This window comes from Lytechinus pictus, chromosome 14 (genome assembly GCF_037042905.1).
Source record: "Lytechinus pictus isolate F3 Inbred chromosome 14, Lp3.0, whole genome shotgun sequence".
NCBI lineage: Eukaryota > Metazoa > Echinodermata > Echinoidea > Temnopleuroida > Toxopneustidae > Lytechinus > Lytechinus pictus.
In genome coordinates this window covers 27,280,864-27,301,988 of record NC_087258.1, presented here as the reverse complement: position 1 = coordinate 27,301,988, position 21,125 = coordinate 27,280,864, and the positions used below count along the sequence as shown (strand labels likewise).

The 21,125-nt window shown below is 37.0% G+C and overlaps 1 protein-coding gene across 2 annotated transcripts in view; it reads right to left on the bottom strand.

The window, feature by feature from the left end:
• The window catches only part of LOC129276389 (uncharacterized), a 46,540-nt gene extending 26,758 nt beyond the window's left edge, over positions 1-19,782 (bottom strand). Inside the window, exon 1 of one of the 2 annotated variants that reach the window (XM_064109487.1) lies at positions 17,132-19,782. In XM_064109487.1, coding sequence (XP_063965557.1) covers positions 17,132-19,311 — 2,180 coding nt within the window. In that variant the 5' untranslated portion in view covers positions 19,312-19,782. Of the gene's footprint in view, positions 1-17,099 lie in introns of those variants that run through there. The other variant, XM_054912766.2, reaches the window with a different exon arrangement.
• Between the last annotated feature and the right edge of the window lie 1,343 nt (positions 19,783-21,125).

Here is a 21,125-nt window from a genome sequence, read left to right as displayed (position 1 = left end):
GGAGGAAGAAATAGAAAAATATATAGAAGATGAGAAGAAGAAAAGCTCCTCGGATAGGTAAACAAAATTAATTAAAATAAAAAAAGTAAAGAAGAATTAAATGTTTGAACAACACAACATTATTCAGCCTTTCTGTGATCAAACATCCACTCAACACGGTTTGAAGCATGTTTCCCTACATAGCCATTCATATCAACACCACTCTACTATAAAAACTAACATTGTTTCTCTAAGAGTGAAGTGATTTACTTACAGCGAGAAGCTCCTCTCAAACTTTCTCATCTTGGCAACGGCAGAAGCAGCTTACACGATGAGGAACGACACCTCTCTTGACAACGAGATGGAGGGAAGAAAGAACGATGCTTTCAGACTTCAGCACAAATATCTGATGCCGCAATGCAATCTCCCCTACCCACGCTCAATGGGTATCGATGGGGAAACGGTGGGAGGACAGAGAAATCTGAGATATTGGATGTTGCACTGCGGTTGCTATGGTAGGGAAAGATGCGATCCGACCGAGCAGTGGAGAAGGAAGGGAGACGAATAAGGAGAGGGTGCAGTGCACTTAATTTGGAACACTGCAAGGGTGATGATGATGATGGAGATCACAAGAATGAAAGGGACAGGGAAGCAAAAGAAAACCGTAAAAGAATGATGATTTTTCAGAAAATATTTGCCAAGTTTAAGATAGTTGATATCCAGTATGCTGAATATTGTGAATACTATACAGATTTTTACAAAAACATGTTACCATGGTGACAGATACCTATGATACATCAAATCACTTGTACAACAATAGCATACTTATGTACTCAAGGACAGTAACAATAACAAGAAGATCTTTGGAGCAAAATACTCTTTTCAACATGATCACAAATAGAAAATCTTCAACGAGAAAGAAAGCTTGACTTGCCACATCACAAATCACTGCTTCTTAAACTCCATCTCACAGCATGCATGGTTGAAAAAGAGTTAGGTATCCATGGAAACGAGATGACGAAATTGATGATGCTGACTTTATAGGAAGAGCAAGTCAAAGACTGAGAAATAAAATAAATATACTGAGAAGATCTGTACAGAGAATCATTTTTAAATGTTCCTCTCTTTTTTTGTTGGGTGAAAAATTCATAACTAAGGAACAATGAGGGTCACTTAAACCTCAAAGATGATACAATCAAAACAGACAAATGATTCTGCTTTAAAAAGATATACAATGACAGTAAGAATGACAGCCTTAACAATTAAAAACAAGCAAGAAAATATGAAGATAATGAAATTGATTTAAGAGTTATTAAAATCATCTTAACAAAGTTAATATTGATAGAAGACAGCTGAAAATACTCTCTTTTAAAACTCCTTTGAACTTAAGAGGTGATTGCTTGGAGAATATGGTGAAGAAATTTCCAAAGGCAAAAGTTCCATTGCAGCATTTTGGGAAAAAAGACAAGATTATGAAATTTCTAAAGATGATGCTAACAATGACAATGATGAAGATGTTGATGATGGTGATGATGAAGATGAAAATGATGATTGATGGTGAACATGGTGATGATGACGGCGACGACGATGAGTAAAATGATTTTAATGTGGATGACAATGGTGATAAGATGACAATGATGAAGATGATAGTGATGGTGATAATGATGTCGATGTACAATAATTCTTAATTTACAACTACAGAAGCGGTCCCATTCAGACACAGTAACAAGCATCCAACATCAAGATGCATTCCCACCAGAGAAAAACAACACAAACACTTAACATAATCCACTTGAGAGGTCCTAAAACACAAAACAAAGCGTAGAAGTCATTAAGAACCATGCACAAGCACTACCAAGACACCTCCACTGCTCTAAACGGACGGATACACCAAGTAGAGGGAGGACGGAGAGAGAGCGCTAGAGATGAGACGGGAAGAAGGATAGAGACCCAAGAGGCAAACTAACGGCTGGTTGCCCGTTCACTCACTGTCTGATCAATAAACGATGCGAGTCTGATGGCCCGTTCAAGATACGTGTGTGTGTGCACTGTCAATGAGATGCAATCTAGCCTCCTAGGAACGTAGGCTCTGTTCTTACTTTGCCACATTATGAAGAAAGAGTTCAGTGTGAACACTCGATGGTAGAGCAAGCACATTTTGCACTGATTGAAGGGGGTTGGTTCATATATGGCAGATGTTTAATGAAATGGCAAGTACTCTTTTTTATACAAACAAGTTTATTTAACACAGTTATCAAAGAAAACTAGTCAAAGGTGATGATTTCATTCTCAAAAGTGTATACATCTGTATATCATGTCAATATCCGATTCACATTTTGTAAATTTAAACATTGACACACTATCCTGGCTGAGCTTGCACACTATGCACTGCCACTCTCCACTCAGGTGAGGTAAATACCCGGTAGGAAGGAATTCCTTGAATGCTTAAGCGTCCGATCAGGATAGCCGTGCTAAAGCAGGGGTAATAGTTAGAGCGCTTAGAAACATTTGTATAAAGCGCTATATAAATATTGCATATTATTATTATGATCATTTAAGAGGGCAGTTCACATCTGACTAAAAACCATTAAATCTGACATCCACACAAACCCACTCTGATGGCTCAGCTAGATCTATTCAAAACCAGACAATGTGGTGAAAAGTCAGGAGATTTATCCACTGAGAATCAACACATCTACACAATAAATATGAATACAGTATTTGAATTATGTGTACTTTAGATGGCGTAAAAACTCAGAAAGCAGAGAATTGTGTTGTTATTGCCTTGCCCCTCTCCTTGGTCTTTGAGATTTCTTGTATTTTTTGTACTGTAATATAGAAATGTGGCTGATGGAAAGGTGGACTGAAATATCTGCTTTGGGGGTATTTTTTTTTTTTTTTTTTTTTTTTTGGGGGGGGGGTATTTTTAATTCTCCTACACAGGCCAAAAATACTGAAGCTCAGCATGGGGGAGAAAATATTCTGAAGCATTCCCTAATTGTACAAAATGTGAATGCAGTCTTTAGTATTTTACACTAAAAAAGTACTTATAAAGGACTTCTACTAAAGAAATCACAATGTATCTTTCATAATGTTCTTTCTGTTGTTATGTGTCTTTATTCTCATGACAGACCCCAAAAGTCATGAACTTTACCAGAATCACATCACAGAAAAAAAACAGAAGTATTATACACAAGCAAACTCAAGAGAACAAATATTAGCTGCTAAATCCTTTCAATTACATCTGACATGAGCTTCAATTATTATTACTCGGTTCTTTTCACTCTTGCAAATATAATACCCCTTCCCTTGGCAGAATTGGAAAGTGTTAAGAAGAAGAGAAATGAAAACAAACCCCCAAGGATTAGCCTAACGTAAATCCCAGGAAGACATATCATGTCAACATATAACATTGTAAATACAGAGGATAAACCAACTTCTTAGCACAAGATCATCTTATAAATATAAATTGAATTCTGAACCTGGAGCCGGGATAATCACGTTTTCTAATATAACGCTTCTGCGAGGGAGATGGAAAATCTGAGGGCAAACAGAGGCGAGGTAGGCTTCAAGACACGAACGGTCAAAGGCGTAGCTGCCCCAGGCGATATTGGATTCAGAGGAAAAGTCAGAAGGGTCATTTTAAAGGTGCAATATATTGCTACAAAGGTAGCTTAAGTCATCTTGACAGACGCAAGTAATGTGGCCTACAAGAGCCCCCCCCCCCTTCTCTCCTTTTCTCTCTCTCACTTTCACCCTCTCTGTCTCTCTCTGCTTCTTTTTTTTCTCTTCCTCTACATGTTATTGATTTTTTTTCTCAGAAATTTGTTCAACCAACCTATAAGTTGATTCAAATATGAACCAACCAAATTTTGGTTAAAGCAAAAACTATTAAAAATGAGGTGGGATTTTCTTTTAACCAACACATGGTCAGATTATATCTTAACCAACTTCTACTGTGTGAGCTTTTAAATACTGGAATGATTTGCCTCTTATAAAAAGATAGTCTCCACCAATATCAATTTTCAGAAAGGCATTAAAGCACCATCTCTTTTGTAGTTTTATAGTTTTAGCATTATATAATTTCTTTAAATTATCGGCACTTTGGGCCTTATGGGAAAAGTGCCATATAAGTAATATGTATCATTATCATTATTATCATTTAGGTTGGTACAATTTCATAGTGCATCTCTTTGTATATGCCTCTCTCTCTATTTCTGCATTTGTTCGTCTTACTTTTGATCCATCCCTCATGATCTCTCCCAAATTCCCCCCTCTCTCTCTCACTCTCCCAAATCTGTCTCCTTTTCTCCCTTTCTTTCCAATCACAAATCTCAATAGTTTCACATCTTCTTCAGATGATTTTCTAAATTTTTAAAAGTGGAGAAACAAAGTCTTCTACCAACTTCCCCCATTTTTCTTTCATGATACAATAATTAAGTTACCTACATGTATTACATCAAGACAACTCTATTTTCTGTTAAGTGTCCAAACCGCTTCCTTTAATACTTTGAAAATGTTATAGTAACAGGATCAGATGTGTTAAAGAGATGGAGCAAGGGAAAACCCCCGAAGTTATATGCAACAATGAAGCTGTTCAAAGTCAGTAATTGTAACATCTATCTCTGCCCGATACATCAATGTTCTCTGATTTAGCAGAATGACTGAAGGCGATATATTCTGATATGGTTATAGGTTTACGATCTTATCCAGATTGATAAATGATGGTATCCTCCATGATGTGATTATCATTATAATCCACCATGTAAGCAATTGCCTGTAAATCTCACTCTCTCTTGATTCCCTCAACTCCCTTCTATCCTTCATCTTTCCCTACCACCACCTCTATCACTCTCTCTTCCTCTCTTCCCTTCTCCCTCTCTGCCACCCCCCCCCCCCACCCACTTGGTTCTCCAGAACATCAATATTCTCTTTGCTTATTGTAATAATACACAAGATTTAGATTTCCATATATCAATTCGAAGCTCAGGGAACGTCAGAGCAAATTAATAACACTAAATAGACGACAGGTTCAAAACTTGAACAGTGGAATAAATAATAAATGGATATCTCCCAGAAAACTCTTCTACAGGTATGTGTTCACGTTGTGCCTGAAAGTGGTTGCTGACGAGTTTTGGCAAGCTCTGTGGAAGCAAATTCCACAGGGTCAGCCCTTATTAAAGGAGGCCTATTCCCCCAAGGATTTTTCTTTTCAAACAAGGGGGGTGTTTCCCAAAGATTTAAGTATGACTTAAATTGCACTTAAATGCCGACACATATCTGAAATGCAACGCGCAATCTCATCGATCAATACGCAGTAGTGCGCGTCCTCTTTGAATAATCTGACCAATGCGGTAATGCCTTTTACACCGCACTTAACTAGGCATTTAAGTGCGACTTAAATCTTTGTGAAACACCCCCAGAACTTATAAAAGATTAGAAAAATTGCATAACAACAAGACCCAGCTAATTATAGAGCACTATAATTTTTTCCAAGACCATAACCCTAATCACCATCGCTCAGAGGCATTACTGTACCTAATCAGTAGTCGATCATTGGGTGGACATTACATCTCTGCGATGTAACAATCCTAATTGGACCGGACATTGTGAATACCCTCCTAGACGTCACGATGTCTTCCAATCGTCATGGCAACCAATCATCAGATGGCTAGTGGTTGATGGACACAAGGAACCTGGATCTTAATGATCGGACCAAGGATGTACTCTTTTCATCAGGTTATTGGTAGATCTTATTCGTGAACCATCACAATAAAGTTCATTTGTTTGATCTGTATACATATTTGTAGAGTTGCATGTAATAACTCAAAATCAATGGAAGATAACGATAATTTGACTTGCCATATAACTATCATGGCATTCCACTTTCATCATCTAAGACCAAAATGTAAAATTAAATTTGAATCATCAGAAATCTTGATTTGTTTCTTTTAAACTCTTAATCATGCAAATTTTCAAATTGATGCCACTTCATCCAAAGTGCATAATTACCATTGATGGAGCAAACAATCACATCCCCATGGCGATATTTATCAAACTTGTTTTTCCAAAAGTGAGGCCGAGTAAAGACAGCGTCAACATTCACATTCATACTTTGTCACTCCCACTGTAACCCAAACGTGATTAGCTGCTTTATCTTCCACAACGCAAATTATTCATTTGTAGGAATTACTATCAAAATGGTACTATATTGGACTTCAGTCTCCAACCATTTTAGCCCGGATTCCTTCTTTGAATTTTTAGCTCTCTGTGATTTTGAATTTCATTGTGCCTGAATGGCAGGGTTGGGCTCAATTACAAGGTAATTGATCAATTATGTAATTAATTACATTTTTTGAGTAATTGTAATTCTATTTGAACTTGAAGTTTTGAAAGGGTAAGTAAATGTAATTGTAATTGAAAAATATGTAATTGACCTCAATTACTTTTAATTACATTACTTTACAATAAACTTACTTAATTTATGATTTAATTTCATGACCTTTTCATGTCAACTGCTTCAGCAAAATCCATGCTTTTTAATCTAAACCTTCATCTTGTCAGTTTGTCTGTAACTTTGTTGAATTATGTTGAAATAGGTGGTACTACGTACAGAATAAAAATTGGTTACATTTATGACTTTTCTAGAAAGTAATTGAAATTGTAATTGTAATTGACAAAACTAATTGGTAATTGTAATTGAAAAAAGTGTATTTTAATTGAAAAGTGATTGTAATAGAACATTTCCTCAATTACATAATAGTAATTGTAATTGAAGAAAGTAATTGAGCCCAAAACCTGCTGAATGGCTCAATGCCAATTCTACCAATGAGCAGCCATCATTCACCATCACACCAGATGCTAAACACGGGAAATCAAGGATGCACGAGAAGTGTTGGATCTTAAGGATAGATTTCAAATCACTGCTTAATAAGAACGATATACACTGGATCAGTTGATACTCAGGCAGGTCCCACAACGGGTGCTCCTGTACCGCACTTCGCATGAAACTCACTCGCACCGCTATCTTAACTGTGTTATGATTTAATCAACAGAGACAGTGTGCAAGAGAGTTACTTTATATTTTCGTCGTTGTTGCTTTTTTTCAGATCACACCTGCAGAGAAATGTCTTAAAGGGGAAGTTCACCCTGAAGAAAAGTTTGTTGTAAAAATAGCAGAAAAATAATAAAAATATTTGCAAAGGTTTGAGGAAAATCTGTTAAAGATTACGAAAGTTATTAGAATTTAAAGTTTAGGACTTGTGACATCATCAACGAGCAGCTGCCCCATATGTTATGTAATACAAAATGCATGAATTTAAATTTTTGGATGGTTCCTGATGACTTATTTTTGTCTTCTTTTCATGATCAGGTATGAAATTATTTGTCTATTGATATACAAAGGAACAGTAAAAACCATTTTAAATTTTCTGAGAAAATGACACTTCATTGATTTTTTACCATTCGGTATGTAGGAATGCTGCTCGCATATGACATCACAAATCAAAATAAAAATTCTAATAACTTTATAATTCTTCGATGGATTTTTCTCAAAGCTTTGGCAATATTTTTTATTAGTTTTTCTGGTATTTTAGAAATAAACTTTGTGTCAGGGTGAACACCCCCATTAACTTTCCTTTGCTAATACTTCTTTCATACATTCTTTACTCAGGCCCTACATCATCATGTGATCACCATTTGTGGTAATAATATCAAAATGGGTTCTTAACATTATCCAATAAATGATATCGACCAAGTGTTTGAATGTACAAATGAAAAATATATGTGCCATATCACTCTGGTTAAAATGTGTAATTACTGAGAAATAACCAAACTAAGTATGGCAATAGCCAGATGCAGGGTCTTTTTTTCAAGCAATAACAGTACACTGTCCCACATGAGGTTATCTGTGTTGGCAATCTGAAATGTGTTTTGTATGGGGTGTTTTAAGCTTGATTGATTGATTTTATTTGGCAAGTCACCATAACATATATACAGTAGCATTAAAACAACAGGCTTGCACAGGATGACCCATGAAAGCTCGAAAGCTTATTTCCAGTGGGGCCCTCGACATACAGAATTAAGATAATAAAATGGTAAAATTATACTATTTACATATTTAAAAAATGAAGATAAAAATTAAAATTTACTATTACCAATACAAGAATATAACGAAGAAGAAGAAAAGAAGGAGAAGAAGGAGGAGGATTAGAAGAAGAAAGGGGAGGAGGAGAAGGAGACAGAAGAAAAGGATGAGGAAGAAAAATAATAAGGAGAAGAACAACAGCAAAAACGGCGACAACAATAACAACAAGAGATAAAAGAAATAGAAAGAATACAAGAAAGGACATATCGAAGCTTCAATCGAACTATGTAAAATAAATATTAATACCTGGTAGAGAAGAGAAAAGAACGTGGTCAGTATTCAGGCTAAATCAACCGTATAACATATCATTTGCATCTTCTCTTTGACTCTCAAGTGAAAGATATTCTTTCAATTTCCTCTTAAAATGCAAAAAGTTTCCTATTTCGTTTATATCACTGGGGAGGGAATTCCAATGTTTTATAGCATTGTAATAAAAGGAGTTACCAATACTATCTACCCTTTCTGGTAAGCAAAAGTTGAAATGGTAACTAGATTAAAGTTTGATCCAATGTAATGATTCGATCTATTGTGATAGATTTTATGAACGTGGTGCAAAATAAGCTGTTTTGATCTTTTGTTGACTTAAAGAAAACCTGCTCCAGAGTTCGGTGTAGCCAACATGAGTATCATAGAAGAAAAATCTAAGCAATGAGGATTATGACACGCTTTCCAAAAGATACAAGAAATTAAGAAATATGGTTCAAAGAGAGGTGAAAAAGGCCAACTTAGAATACCTACAGAATAAAATAGAAGAAAATAAAAATGATTAGATATCATGATTTCACAAACTAAGGCTTATGTAAATATATTAACATGGTGATGATTGACTTTATTTGTGTGCTGCAACTACATATAAGTGAGATTTTAAGGAGCTATGTGCTCTATTAGACATGATCAACAATGTCTCATTACTTCCTTCACAAGTCATCATCATTACATAAACAGCCTCACTTCAACCTCCACTTTCTCTGATCAAACGATAGGGATTTCTCTTCAATATATCCCCAAATCACGCATTCATTGGTTGAATCCGAATATGATGAAAAAAATCTAATAAAAACCAGTTATTGCATCACCATATCCTTCAAAAAGTGTTTGCTTTCTTGAAAAACATCTTCCCAATTGCGTGGGTAGTTTAGCACCCGAGTTGTAATATCTTCGTGAATGGATTGACATTCAAAATACCACAACTAATTGACAAGCATGAAGCGTTACAAAGGTTTAAATGTCTACTTTGTGCAATACTAATATCAGCAATGTAAAAAGCGAGGTTTATCGTTGAAAAGTGTAACCTTTTCATCATGAAGGTGACCTTCATGTCTTTATGAAGTTCATCATATATGCATTGACTAAATGAATTTCAAATACTTCAGCTTAAATAAAAGAGGAGTTAGTGAAACAAGAAATTTATTGCTTTTTGAAGTGAAAACCCCCACAATAAATCAGAAAAGTCAGGCTCGGTTTGAAGACAAAGTCCTGAATAATGCAAGCTTGGAAAATTTTACATAGGCCTACTTAATAATAATGATAATAATAATAATAGCTGGATTTATATAGCGCCTTTGCCTGAGGATACAAAGTGCTCGCTATTATTCCCCTGGTTTAGCTCGAGCTACCATTAACTGGCGCTCAGTGAATGCAAGGAATTAACCTTATAAACTAAATACGATAGGATGTCACAAATAGGTTAAGCATTGAAACACTTAAATTGTACTTGTACAATTGTACAAGTGACTGATGTGTAGGTTGATTTTCATGTGCTTTTCTTTATATCTCTGTATATAAAATATGTACATGTATTAAAAAGTTATAAACACAATTATGTGAGCAATATTACTCAATGTGTAAATAAATACCAGTCTGGCTCATTGTCTGTATGTATATCTCTACAAATTCAACAATTTTACAATTAAAGATTAAGAAGGAATAGTAAGTTACACATCTTTTTAAACATGTGGCTGAAATAACAATAAAACGATAATAATCATAATATTTTGCTTTTATATACACTCTCTGAAATGTTTTAACCAACCTTTCCAGGTGGTTAACATATGAACCCAGCAACTCTTGGTAAAGAAAATTCTCCACTTGTTTTTGCACCCTTTTCTTTTAACCAACATTCGGTAAGCCTACTTGTGTTAACTAACCTAATATTTTTTATATGAGTGTGTATAACTTATAAACACAAGAGGCATAAAGACTTTTTTCCACTTTTGGATTCACATAATTTTAGTCTTTAACTTATACCATGCATAGTTTAAGTTACACAGTAAAAAAATATCAAAACGTTTAAGCCTGTCACTTAAACTATTACACAATTGTTTAAACTTTTTTGATATTATTTAAACATTTTCAACATCTTGTTTTAAACAACTTGTTTCAAACTTTTAAAAAATTGATGTTAGAGTGACGGGCTTAAACAACCTGCTTGAAATTTTAAACAGCGTTTTTACAGTGTAAACAAGAGTTCAGAATAAAGGAATGTTGTCATGATGAACATTCTCTCCAAATCTTTATTTCTGATAAAAGTCCTATATCTAACAATCTTCCTTACTACACCAGCAGATCGTATCATCACTCGGCCCCCTCCTCACACACCCCCCCCCTCGAATCCTACGCAACTGGGTTAATTCATCGCCCCCCAACTAATTATCTATGGAGGTAACGCTAATTACCCCTCGCCCTATTCCATCCAGCTTGTTTGTCCTTGCATCAGACATACACACGCAGCAGGAGAACAAGACGCCTGGAAGCCCAACCATTTGATTTAGAAGACATTAGGTGGTTTCAGACCGCCTCGAAGTTCGTCAGTTCCAGGTATTCTCTGATCGGGAAATTTACCCCGATCAGAAAATACCAGGTATTTTGGTAATGTGAAAGCAAACTACGCGTAATTTCCCCGAAAGAAAATACCCGCTAAATAGTAGGTACTTGGCGAAATTACAAGAACTTTCGCGGGGATTTTTCCAAGGTCGCAGGTATTTTGGCGATGTGAAAGCAAATTACGGGAACTTTTAGCCCAGCGTGTCGTTGGGTGCGGCGCCGTGGGTGGCTGCTGGGCTAGTAGTTTTGAATCTCGTGCCTTGCCTGCTTATTAGACCATACTGCGCATGCTCCTAACTTCAGGAATTCATCCCGAAGTGTATGTTTCGGGGCGGTCTGAATGCAGGAATAATTAATGGATATTTTTTAGCCTAAAAATGTTCTCGTAATTTAACGGGGATTCTTGTGATCGAGGCGGTTTAAAAACCACCTATTCTTATTAAATTAGATATATGCACACATCAATTGTTTCCGAGATGTCTCTGATTGGGTGATAGCCCGGAGCAGTCGACACCTTTAATTACCATAACCTATAACCAAGGACTGTAGGATATTATCAGCTATATTGATCGGTGTTTAAGTGATGAGGTCGGCTCAATTTAAGATGTAAAGGTTAGAGTACTGTTTGGTCCTGATTTTTGGCTGAGTAAGATTTACTTGAAGTGATTGGATATCATTTTAAGATTTTCCTACAAAAAAGGGATACCTGTATTGTATAAGGTTATAAATATAAGTTGGAGTAAAAAATACCAATCTGGATGTCATATACTTTAATATCCATGAAATATCCATGAAATGCATTCATATAAAGTGAAAAAAATGTTTGATAATTATTTATACTATCCTACTATAACTTCCAAGTTCCGATTCTGGTAATTTCAGTTTCATTTGCTTTTTATATTTGAAAAAAGGGAATTTTTCAAACAAAATGAAGATAAGTGCTTGAATTTTAGTTGAAAAGACAAATCTTTAAACGTCTCAAAAAATTTCTTAAACTGTAAGCTAGACTATATAGAATATTCAAGCAATGAATTGCACTGATAATTCCCCTTACTCAATTGGAAACAAATGATCATAAAATTTACATCCCAATCATTCAAATAATATATCTCTGAAATGAATCCTCCTCCCGTCCTCCAATTCTGTTTTACCATAATGCATCTTTCATTTTCAAATGCTATCAATGACAGAAATCTTTATTGCCCTTAATAATATCTTCATGAATGAGATAACAACCGTCTCATCCTACCCAGCACGGTATCTATTCAATACCTTCGACACATGTAATCTAATTGGGTTCTACTCGGTTCATGTGCACTTCTGTGCTTGGCGCAAGAAGGGCGCTGCGGGCCCCATATCTCATTGATACAACCCAGAGCTTTGACAAGTGCTCGGTATATATTGACAAGGAGATTTCAGAGTCGGCATGCTTGCCGGGTCGGGTCGCCTGCACTAGCAGCGAGAGTCTGGATGTAAACTGCGGATTTGAAAACCACTGTAATTGCATCTGTGCCTGTGTAGGCTGTGTAGGAATCGGTTACATTAGAATCCTGTCCATGTTAATGTATCTAAATGTTGAGAAACTTGGAAGACTAGATGCCTGGGAAAGGAGATGGGGGATAAGATGAAGGAGAATATATCGAGGGGTGAGAAACAGGAGGTTTTAACTGACAAAAATGTAAATTTGAGCAGTGGTGCTTGTTATAAATCAATCTCAGAAATTTATTGTGATGTGAAGAAGTGTTACTTTTGATATTGGGCAACAGGAATTTAAACGAGTTTAACGCAATTTGGTTATAACATTCTACTGGTGTTGATCACTTTGGTTCCACAAATTCCAAAATGGCCAATGAAGATTTAAACCTTTCTGTTTGTCAACCAGTATACCTTAGAGCAGTAAGGAAAGATGAGGATTATCAAGATTGGTGTACAACAATAAGCATAAAGGAATTAATGAATGGACCATTTTTTTGTCAAATGTGTTTTTGTTTTCAAAAGAATATTGCATAATTCCTGTAAAGGAAATCATCTGTACAGAGCAGACCTGTGTCATCAAACGAGCCAATAAATACAAGCTCTGAAGTCATTTACAACCAAACCTGGATGATGTAGTAGGAAACATAGGCCTATCTTAACAAAATTCAAGTCTTTAATTAGTCGAACTTGTCCAAGGTTTCTCATTTAAGATCACCCCATGCTCTGGTCAATACTACACAAACCACCTTCTCTGACAATAGGTCTCCTAAATTGTCTTCTATAGACTAATCAATAGATCATACACATAGGTCAGTTGCACTGACTTGTGTGTAGATCTACTGCATTGATCGGTGTGCACACAACCCTTAGTTAAGCTTGGAGGGTATAGGCACACAATCAGAAGTTGTTTTCCAACAAGTTTCTTATATGCCTCACAATATTTTGGTATTGACCTGTGTTTTGCCCATGGCTACATAACAAGGGGTGGGATGAAATAGATGATGGGATATGGGAGAAGGGAGAAAAACTTTTAAAACCTTACAAAGATGAAAAACAGAAAGCAAAGAAGATAAGAGAGCAGTGAAACAGATGCAGCGGGGAGGAGAAATGATTAAGGAGACAGGGAAGGTTTGAGATATGTCAAATAGGAAAAAGGGAAAGGATAAAAATGAGAGAGATAAGAGAGAGAGAGAGAGAGGAGCAAGGAAGGGAGAGAAAAAAAAACGAATGAAAGATAAAAAGAGCGAGAGAGAAAGGTATGTAGGAAGATGGTGTAGTCCATTCCTTAGAAACCCAAGACCTGATCAATAGGTGGTTTCAAACCGCCTCGATCACAAGAATCCCCGTTATATTACGAGAACTTGTTTAGGCTGGAAAATACCCATTAATTATTCCTGCATTCACACCGCCCTGAAACATACCCTTCGGGATAAGTTCCTGAAGTTACGAGCATGCGCAGTATGGTCTGATAAGCAGCAAGGCGCGAAATTCAAAATCACTCGCCCAGCAGCAACCCATGCACGGCGCCGCACCCAACGACACGCTGGGCTAAAAGTTCCCGTAATTTGCTTTCAGACCGCCAAAATACCCACGACCTTGGAAAAATCCCCGCGAAAGTTCTCGTAATTTCGCCAAGTACCTACTATTTATCGGGTATTTTCTTTCGGGGATATTACGCGTAGTTTGCTTTCAGACCGCCTAAATACCTGGTATTTTCTGATCGGGGTAAATTTCCCGATCAGAGAATACCTGGAACTGGCGAACTTCGAGGCGGTCTGAAACCACCTAATAACAATGCAATCTTGTTGACCATTAATTTAGGCCTACCTTGGGTAACCTACATTTTGGTCAAAGGCATTAACTCAGTAAAGAAAGGCAATAGCCCTGTCTCTAAAATGTATAGGTCTACCGTCCCTAATTTAATAATCTAGGCAGAAAATGAGCAAAGTGGGTCAAGAAAGACTCGAACAGCTTTCAGAGAAAAACATCAAAAGCATTAAGAACAAGAGGTAATAGTAAACATACCAGCACAGTCCTCCTATTTGCTATGACTAATCATAATGATTTTCATTGTTTTAATCATGGTGAATTAGTAGAAACAATGATTTCCATTTTCGTTTCAAATCTAAAATGGAAATCCAATTTTGATTGAAAATGTACACAGCAAATTACAAATTCCCTTATGCAAAGATTATTTCAATTAATTTTCACATGAAGAGTAAAGAACTAAACAGATTTTCCAGTTTGACATTTCAGTAAACATAAAATCACTGTCCCTGAATTAGATCTCTTAAAAATATTTGATGGTACACTTTAAGAATGTTTTTTTTTTTTATATCAACCTTAGAGTAAACATTAATGATTGTAGAAACATGATCACAATAACTGTCGTGTAGCTATCAGGCTGTGTTGGAAATATTTAATGATTTGTCATAACTGTATGTATATTCATGTATATTGGAAACCCTTTTCATATATACAATTCCTTTTTTTTTTTGCTACTGTGTAAATCTGTTATCTTGTTTTGTTTGTCTTTTTGATGGTGAAATATTTATTTTGAATTAAAATTGAATTAATTTGAATCTTGAAATCAGCTTTGGAATCAACACTAGTTCAGAAATTAGTCAAACTGTACTCATTCTAAACTATCACAACATAAGCTTCATGTCCATTCTAACTCTACTGGGAGTGCTTTGATGTGTACATGGGATGAATAGTGCAGTACTTTGCTCAGAACCTTAATCAATATCTTCACAAAACGGGGTACAAGCTTTCACTGCGGACAGGCGTAACCGGACAATAGAAAGTGTGAAGTTACATGTGTAATCCTTTAATGGTATGGTTCTAAGGCTCCCTTTACTCCTCTCTATAAATATTTAAGAGAAGGAAAGAAAGCAAGGATGACCATCAATCAATAAGTGATATTGGGAGAGCTTCGATTGCTTGGACTGGCCATTCTTCAGATTCCTTCCACTGCTGTGTCTGACCAACAGATGGCAGCATTCATGTTTTTCTACTAAATTTATCAAGTTTATTGAGAAAATTAATCAGTGCTCACCGTGCAATGATTAATATAATAAGAAATTTCAATTTATCTTTGTATTTTACTTGATCGAATATCATGTTTGAAGCATTAAAAATATCATGTTTAAAGCATAAAAATTAGATGAGAAGACATTGTGGATATCACTTAAATCTGATAAAACTAAACTGTTACTGATTTCAATGAATATGTATTTTATCATGAAGATGTAATTAACAAGGAGATTAATTATATCCAGTATCTATATCCCATAACAAGTCACCTGTATCTAATTAAAGCCACTTAAGAAAAAAAAAATCCTGAATGAAATGTTTCGGAAAATGCAGTTCGGTAAAGTAGTACTGATGGTGTAGAAGCGAACCTAAAACTCAAAAATCTTGAATCATCGAATTTAATAGCGATCAGGAGAAATTAATGAAAATTATTACAATTTTCTTTTAAGAAAATAGATAAATGTTAATGACCCCTTACCCAAGTGAATGACATTAAGACCAGGGGCCCGTAACATAAAGGTTAGCGATTAATCGTTAATTGAAAGAACAATTCTGAGTGTATTAAGCAAAATGCGCATGCAACAGTTTAATCGCTAACCTTTGTGTTAAGGAGCACTGAATCATATATGTTCATTATGAAGTCATGATATGTTATATGCTGTCTACATCCTATCCCTTGTACGAAACATTTGTTACTTCACAGAAAGTGGTTAATATCAAAATAAAATCCTTTATGAAACTCATTCCCTCGTGAACAAATGTTTGTATGGAAGCGGCAAACAATCAAATCATGACGTTTGACGTCCTCTCCCAACCAAAAGTTTCTGTTTATGGAACATTGCAGGATACATGGTCACATCAGATTCCAACACTTTCATTTCCCATTCTACAGAATCCGTTCTGATAAAGCAGACAGATGATTCACAAATAACCAACACTGAACAAGAGAGGGAGCTACAGAAGTTTCTCTGAAACTCCAAATAGATTGATAATTGTAACATTCCTGTCACGACAAAAACATATTCATAATGGATTTGTGATTGAGAAGGAATTGAGTAGAGATTGAGTAATTGAAAAGTTGGTAACATGCAGTATGCGATATGTAGCATGAGCATGAGACCCCGGGTGAAAATAACGAGACACTCATTTACTATATTAATTTGAAGTGAAAGCTGTGGCAACTCACAAAAGTTTAAAATTTTACTAGCATAAGTCAAAGTTAACTGAACTTCACTACTGGAGAGCAAAAATAACCACTGTCTAGTTGGTTTATAGTTTATGTAGTATTAGCTTTAAAAAAATTTAAAAGGACAAACTTATGAAAAGTAATTTTGAAGAAAAATGGCTGAATACATTTTGCACTAAGAACTTTTTAAAGTTTTGATTTTAATGTACTGAATATGACTTAGAACAGAGCAAAAACAAGTCTGATTTTAACTGTCTTATAGGAAAACAAATATACAAATATTGAATTCTTTTCATCTTTTTTCTTTTTCTTTATGATGTCAAGAACATTGGTTTAAAAGGAGGACAATGCATATGATTTGAATGTCAGAAAATAAAGTTTCATGTGGATATTAACCCATTTCCTACTGGAACCAGGTGGCCTCTGTATAAAAACCTATGGGAATTACAGAATTCAGAAGTCAACAGGTTAAAGAAGAGACTTACTTGGCACATTTGAAGCATCTCTTGTGAATGATGTCTTCTGTTGGCATGGCAACCTCCTCACCTCTCTCCACCTTTGAATCACACACCTTACAGTTACCCATAGGAAGCAGCATACATGACTCACTCTTGCTTCTTCTACGCAACACTTTCCCTTGCTTGTTCTGTATCGACTCCCGTGACAGCATCCGACGCAATCCCGAAAACGGTTTCTTACTGGTTGGCGCTGTGAGGGCGCAAATATCATCCTCCTCCGCAATAACAGATGAGCGTTTCTCCCTTTTGTCGCAGCTGTACGGGTTAATTTCTGAATGAGAACGTTGCTTTGGTATTTTCACTTTGCCGTGGTCCTTCTTGCGAGGCTTGGGGTATTTTTCATTTTTGCGGATGAAAAAATCCGGCTGCAAGATGCTACATTTGTTTTGAGGTAATGCACGGTAAGAGGCAGGTAGTGTACTAGATTTTGGTTTCCCACCGTTGAATGTCGTTTGAGGAACATCAATATCAGTATCATCCTTGAATAGACTAGATCCAATATTCCGAGGCAACGTGCCTGATTTTGGTCGCGACTCTTCCGGCTCTTCAAAAACATCATCCAAGGAACATGCGTCGACTCGTCCCTCGCTGCGAGTCCGCGTAGGACGGCGAAGTCGCTTGAACCAAGGGGACGACTTCCCAACGGAGTCCGGGGATTGACCCGGACGGCCATTGACGATGTCGTCATCGAAGAAGGTGAGGGAAAGATCAAAACTGACTTGTTTTCGGAGTAAAGGAGCACTCCTGCACTCGGCATTGGTCCCACGCATGGTGTACGGAGCTCTTTCTATGCTCATCACATCATTTCTGCTATCCACTGAAGAGCTATCGCATGTCTCACTATCAGTTGTATGCTCCATGGCATCATATACCCCAATCTCACCCCCCTCCTCTTCATCATGGTACATTCCATTCATTCCACTCTCTGTAGTACAAATCAAATTATCCCTAGATGATACCATTCTCCCTCCTGGGGGTGCATTATCCAGTTGGTCTTCCTGCGAGAGGGCACCCTGCTGTGCCACCTGTACTTTCCCCCTCTCCAAATTGCACTTGGTTTTCAGCGAATTAGAATCTAGTACTTTGCTTGGAATAGCGCCGTTTGGGGGAACAAAATCCTCGCGCCTGGTCCAGATATCTTCTATTTCAGGATTGTTCGTTGATGAGTGGATGGTGTGCCCCTTCCTGACCTTCAAGTCTGTTCCTGCAATTAACTGAGAGCAGTTCTCATTAAGGGCCATACCATCTGGTGTTGTGATATTCATTTCAGTCAGGTTGGAATTATCACCCTGCATCGCTCTTCGTGTTGAACCCGACTCTTCCGATTCCAGCGGTATATCAACGACGATCAAGCGGGGTGGGTCTCCCAGCTTTGGTTCTGATTGCGAATGGTTTAGACTGTTCGTGCCGTGAATGTTATCGTTTATAGAGTTTACTTGCTCACTGTATGACATACAACGTGATGAGGCAAGTCTTCTATTTGGGTGAGGGCTTGAATGCCTTTGACGATTAATAGCATTACAACTTCCACCAACTGTAGCGTTCTGGACGTCAGTGGTAAATCCGGTATTATTGCTACGACTGCGATTGAGATTCTGAGTACCATTATCGTCTACAAAACATGAAAGCATCGCTGGCTCGCTAATCTGACGGAATATTCTCTTTTCTTGCACAAACTCCTGAGAGTTGCTTGAGCGTTCTAATGTAGGAGTAAGTGTCAGCATCCTCCGTCCGGACCCGAGGTTTGGTGCGCTAGGGCGCCCTCGATGTTGAAGATGAGCATTACTGAATCGCGAAGAATTGCTGGTGTAACTGAAGGAGCGTCCATACTGCTGAGGTGTCTGATGGCCTCTGTTTATAATTGCTTGGTGCTTGTTGCGATGTGTCAAATCTGCCAGGCAGCGTGCCATGGTTTCCCCGGCAACCGCCTCCTCAAAGCTCATCAAGCGAGGGCGTTGCTTAGGTTCCAAGACAGCTTTACTCAATGAGAGCGACTCTCCAACCTTACCCTCACAATGATTACCAAACTTATTCTCATTCATTTTATCTTTAGTTTCTTTGCTTCCTCCTCCATCTCCTTCATTAATATGTCTCCCATTTGGAATCATCAGTTTCTCTTTGCTATCTTCTCTCTCAAGTTCCTCCATGGATACCAAGCGTTGCTATGTCCCTGGTAACAATCCCTTGCGATGATTAAGATCCAAGCCTCTTGTAATTACTCATCAACTAATTTGAAGTTGAGGAGGAGTGGAAGACAAACACAAGCAGATCATCTCTGAAGATTTCAAACCGGAGAATAAACAAGCCTGCTCTTGAAATCAGAATCTTCAGTACATCTCGGCTTGGTTTTCCCCCCTTTCTCGGTTGAACCTTGATAAGGACAGCATAAAACTCTTCACGCTCATCACAGATGTTTTAATCATGACTGAAGGAAGGACAATACAGCCTCAATCGTGTCTATTCATGCACAATATGGTCCTTATGGCTGAGCAATCTGTAGTAAGGGATAGAGAAGTTGGGAAAGTAGGGAAGGGGAGGGGGGGGGGTGGGAATTTGAGAATAAGAGAAACAGAGAGAGGGAGGAAGAAAAAGACAGAGGAAGATGAAAATAGAGGAAAGATTCTAGTGAAGAAAGATGGGAGGGAAATAGAAAGACAGATAAAGAAAGAGAAGGAATGTGGACAAGATGAAAATGGAAAGAAAAATTGAGTAAAAAAGAGAGGTAGAGAAATAGAGAGTGGAAGAATAGGGGAGAGATATAAAGGGGAAAAAAGAAAAGCAGGGGGAGATTGAGAGGGGGCAAAGAAACGGGAGTAGGGAGAAGGGGGAAGGGGAGGAGAACCCGAGGGGTAAGAGAAAAGGGAGAGATGGAAGAGAAGATTCACCCAAAGAAAGACAGGAGGGCAATACATGTAGGAAGACGGGGAGGAAGCAGAGATATAAGGAAGAAATGAGGAAAAGGAGAGAGAGAAAAAAAGATATAAATATTACATGACTATTACCTTAAGTATTTGTCACACAAGAAGGTGAGGAAATGATATATCAACCGCTGAGAGCAAGGAGGTAGTATCTCTCTCTTGAATTGACTAGAATTAATGACCTTCTTGCTCTCAGCGAATGATACATGATGCTCATCCCCATTGTCTTAAAACTGTCAATGGTAAAACACTCACGATGACCGGATCACATTGCAAAGATTAATTCACAATGCCAGAGGGATTAATAGAATGAGTAAGGGCACCATTTGTTCAAATGGGAAGAATTTAAAGAGCCATTACAACCTCATACAAAGGAATATCATTCTGCTATAAAGCAAGGGGCAGATCAAGGGAGAGGGGGGGACAAACTGCCTTGGCCCGACCCCCTTTTTATAAGCTTGTAAGCAAATTTAGAATAGTAAAATGCTCAATAGAATTCAATGTAATTCAATGTTTGACAAGACATTCTTCATTTTGACAAAATATATTAATTTTTCATATTATTCTATTGACTCTCTGATCAGTATTCAAATTTGAGTAGATTATTCTGAGAGTGCACAGATGTGACATGGTGGAATTTGATTGGAAAAGAGCAAATTTGCCAAATTTAAATATCTATTATTCATCACAGGGTTTCTAATAGATGGAATAATCTCTTTAAAAAGAGCAAGGATGCAGCAACCCTTGAAATGTACATGGCATCTGCCAGGCCTAATAGGAACAGCTTCATTGCTGTATCAAATTGCATGCCAATTAACGTTCATTGATAGAACACGCGTCTCATTGTCAATGTCTTTAATGTAAAATGCTTAATCAAATCCAATGGTCATTTGATATAGCACATTTTTCTTTCGGTTACAAAGCACTTTACTCATGCTACTACTTATTTGGGCCACTAAAAGGCAACATGACTTCTTAGTATGACTATTTATTTTAAGCAATACTTTCACTGATACATTTAAAGTGTCTCATGTAACACCTTT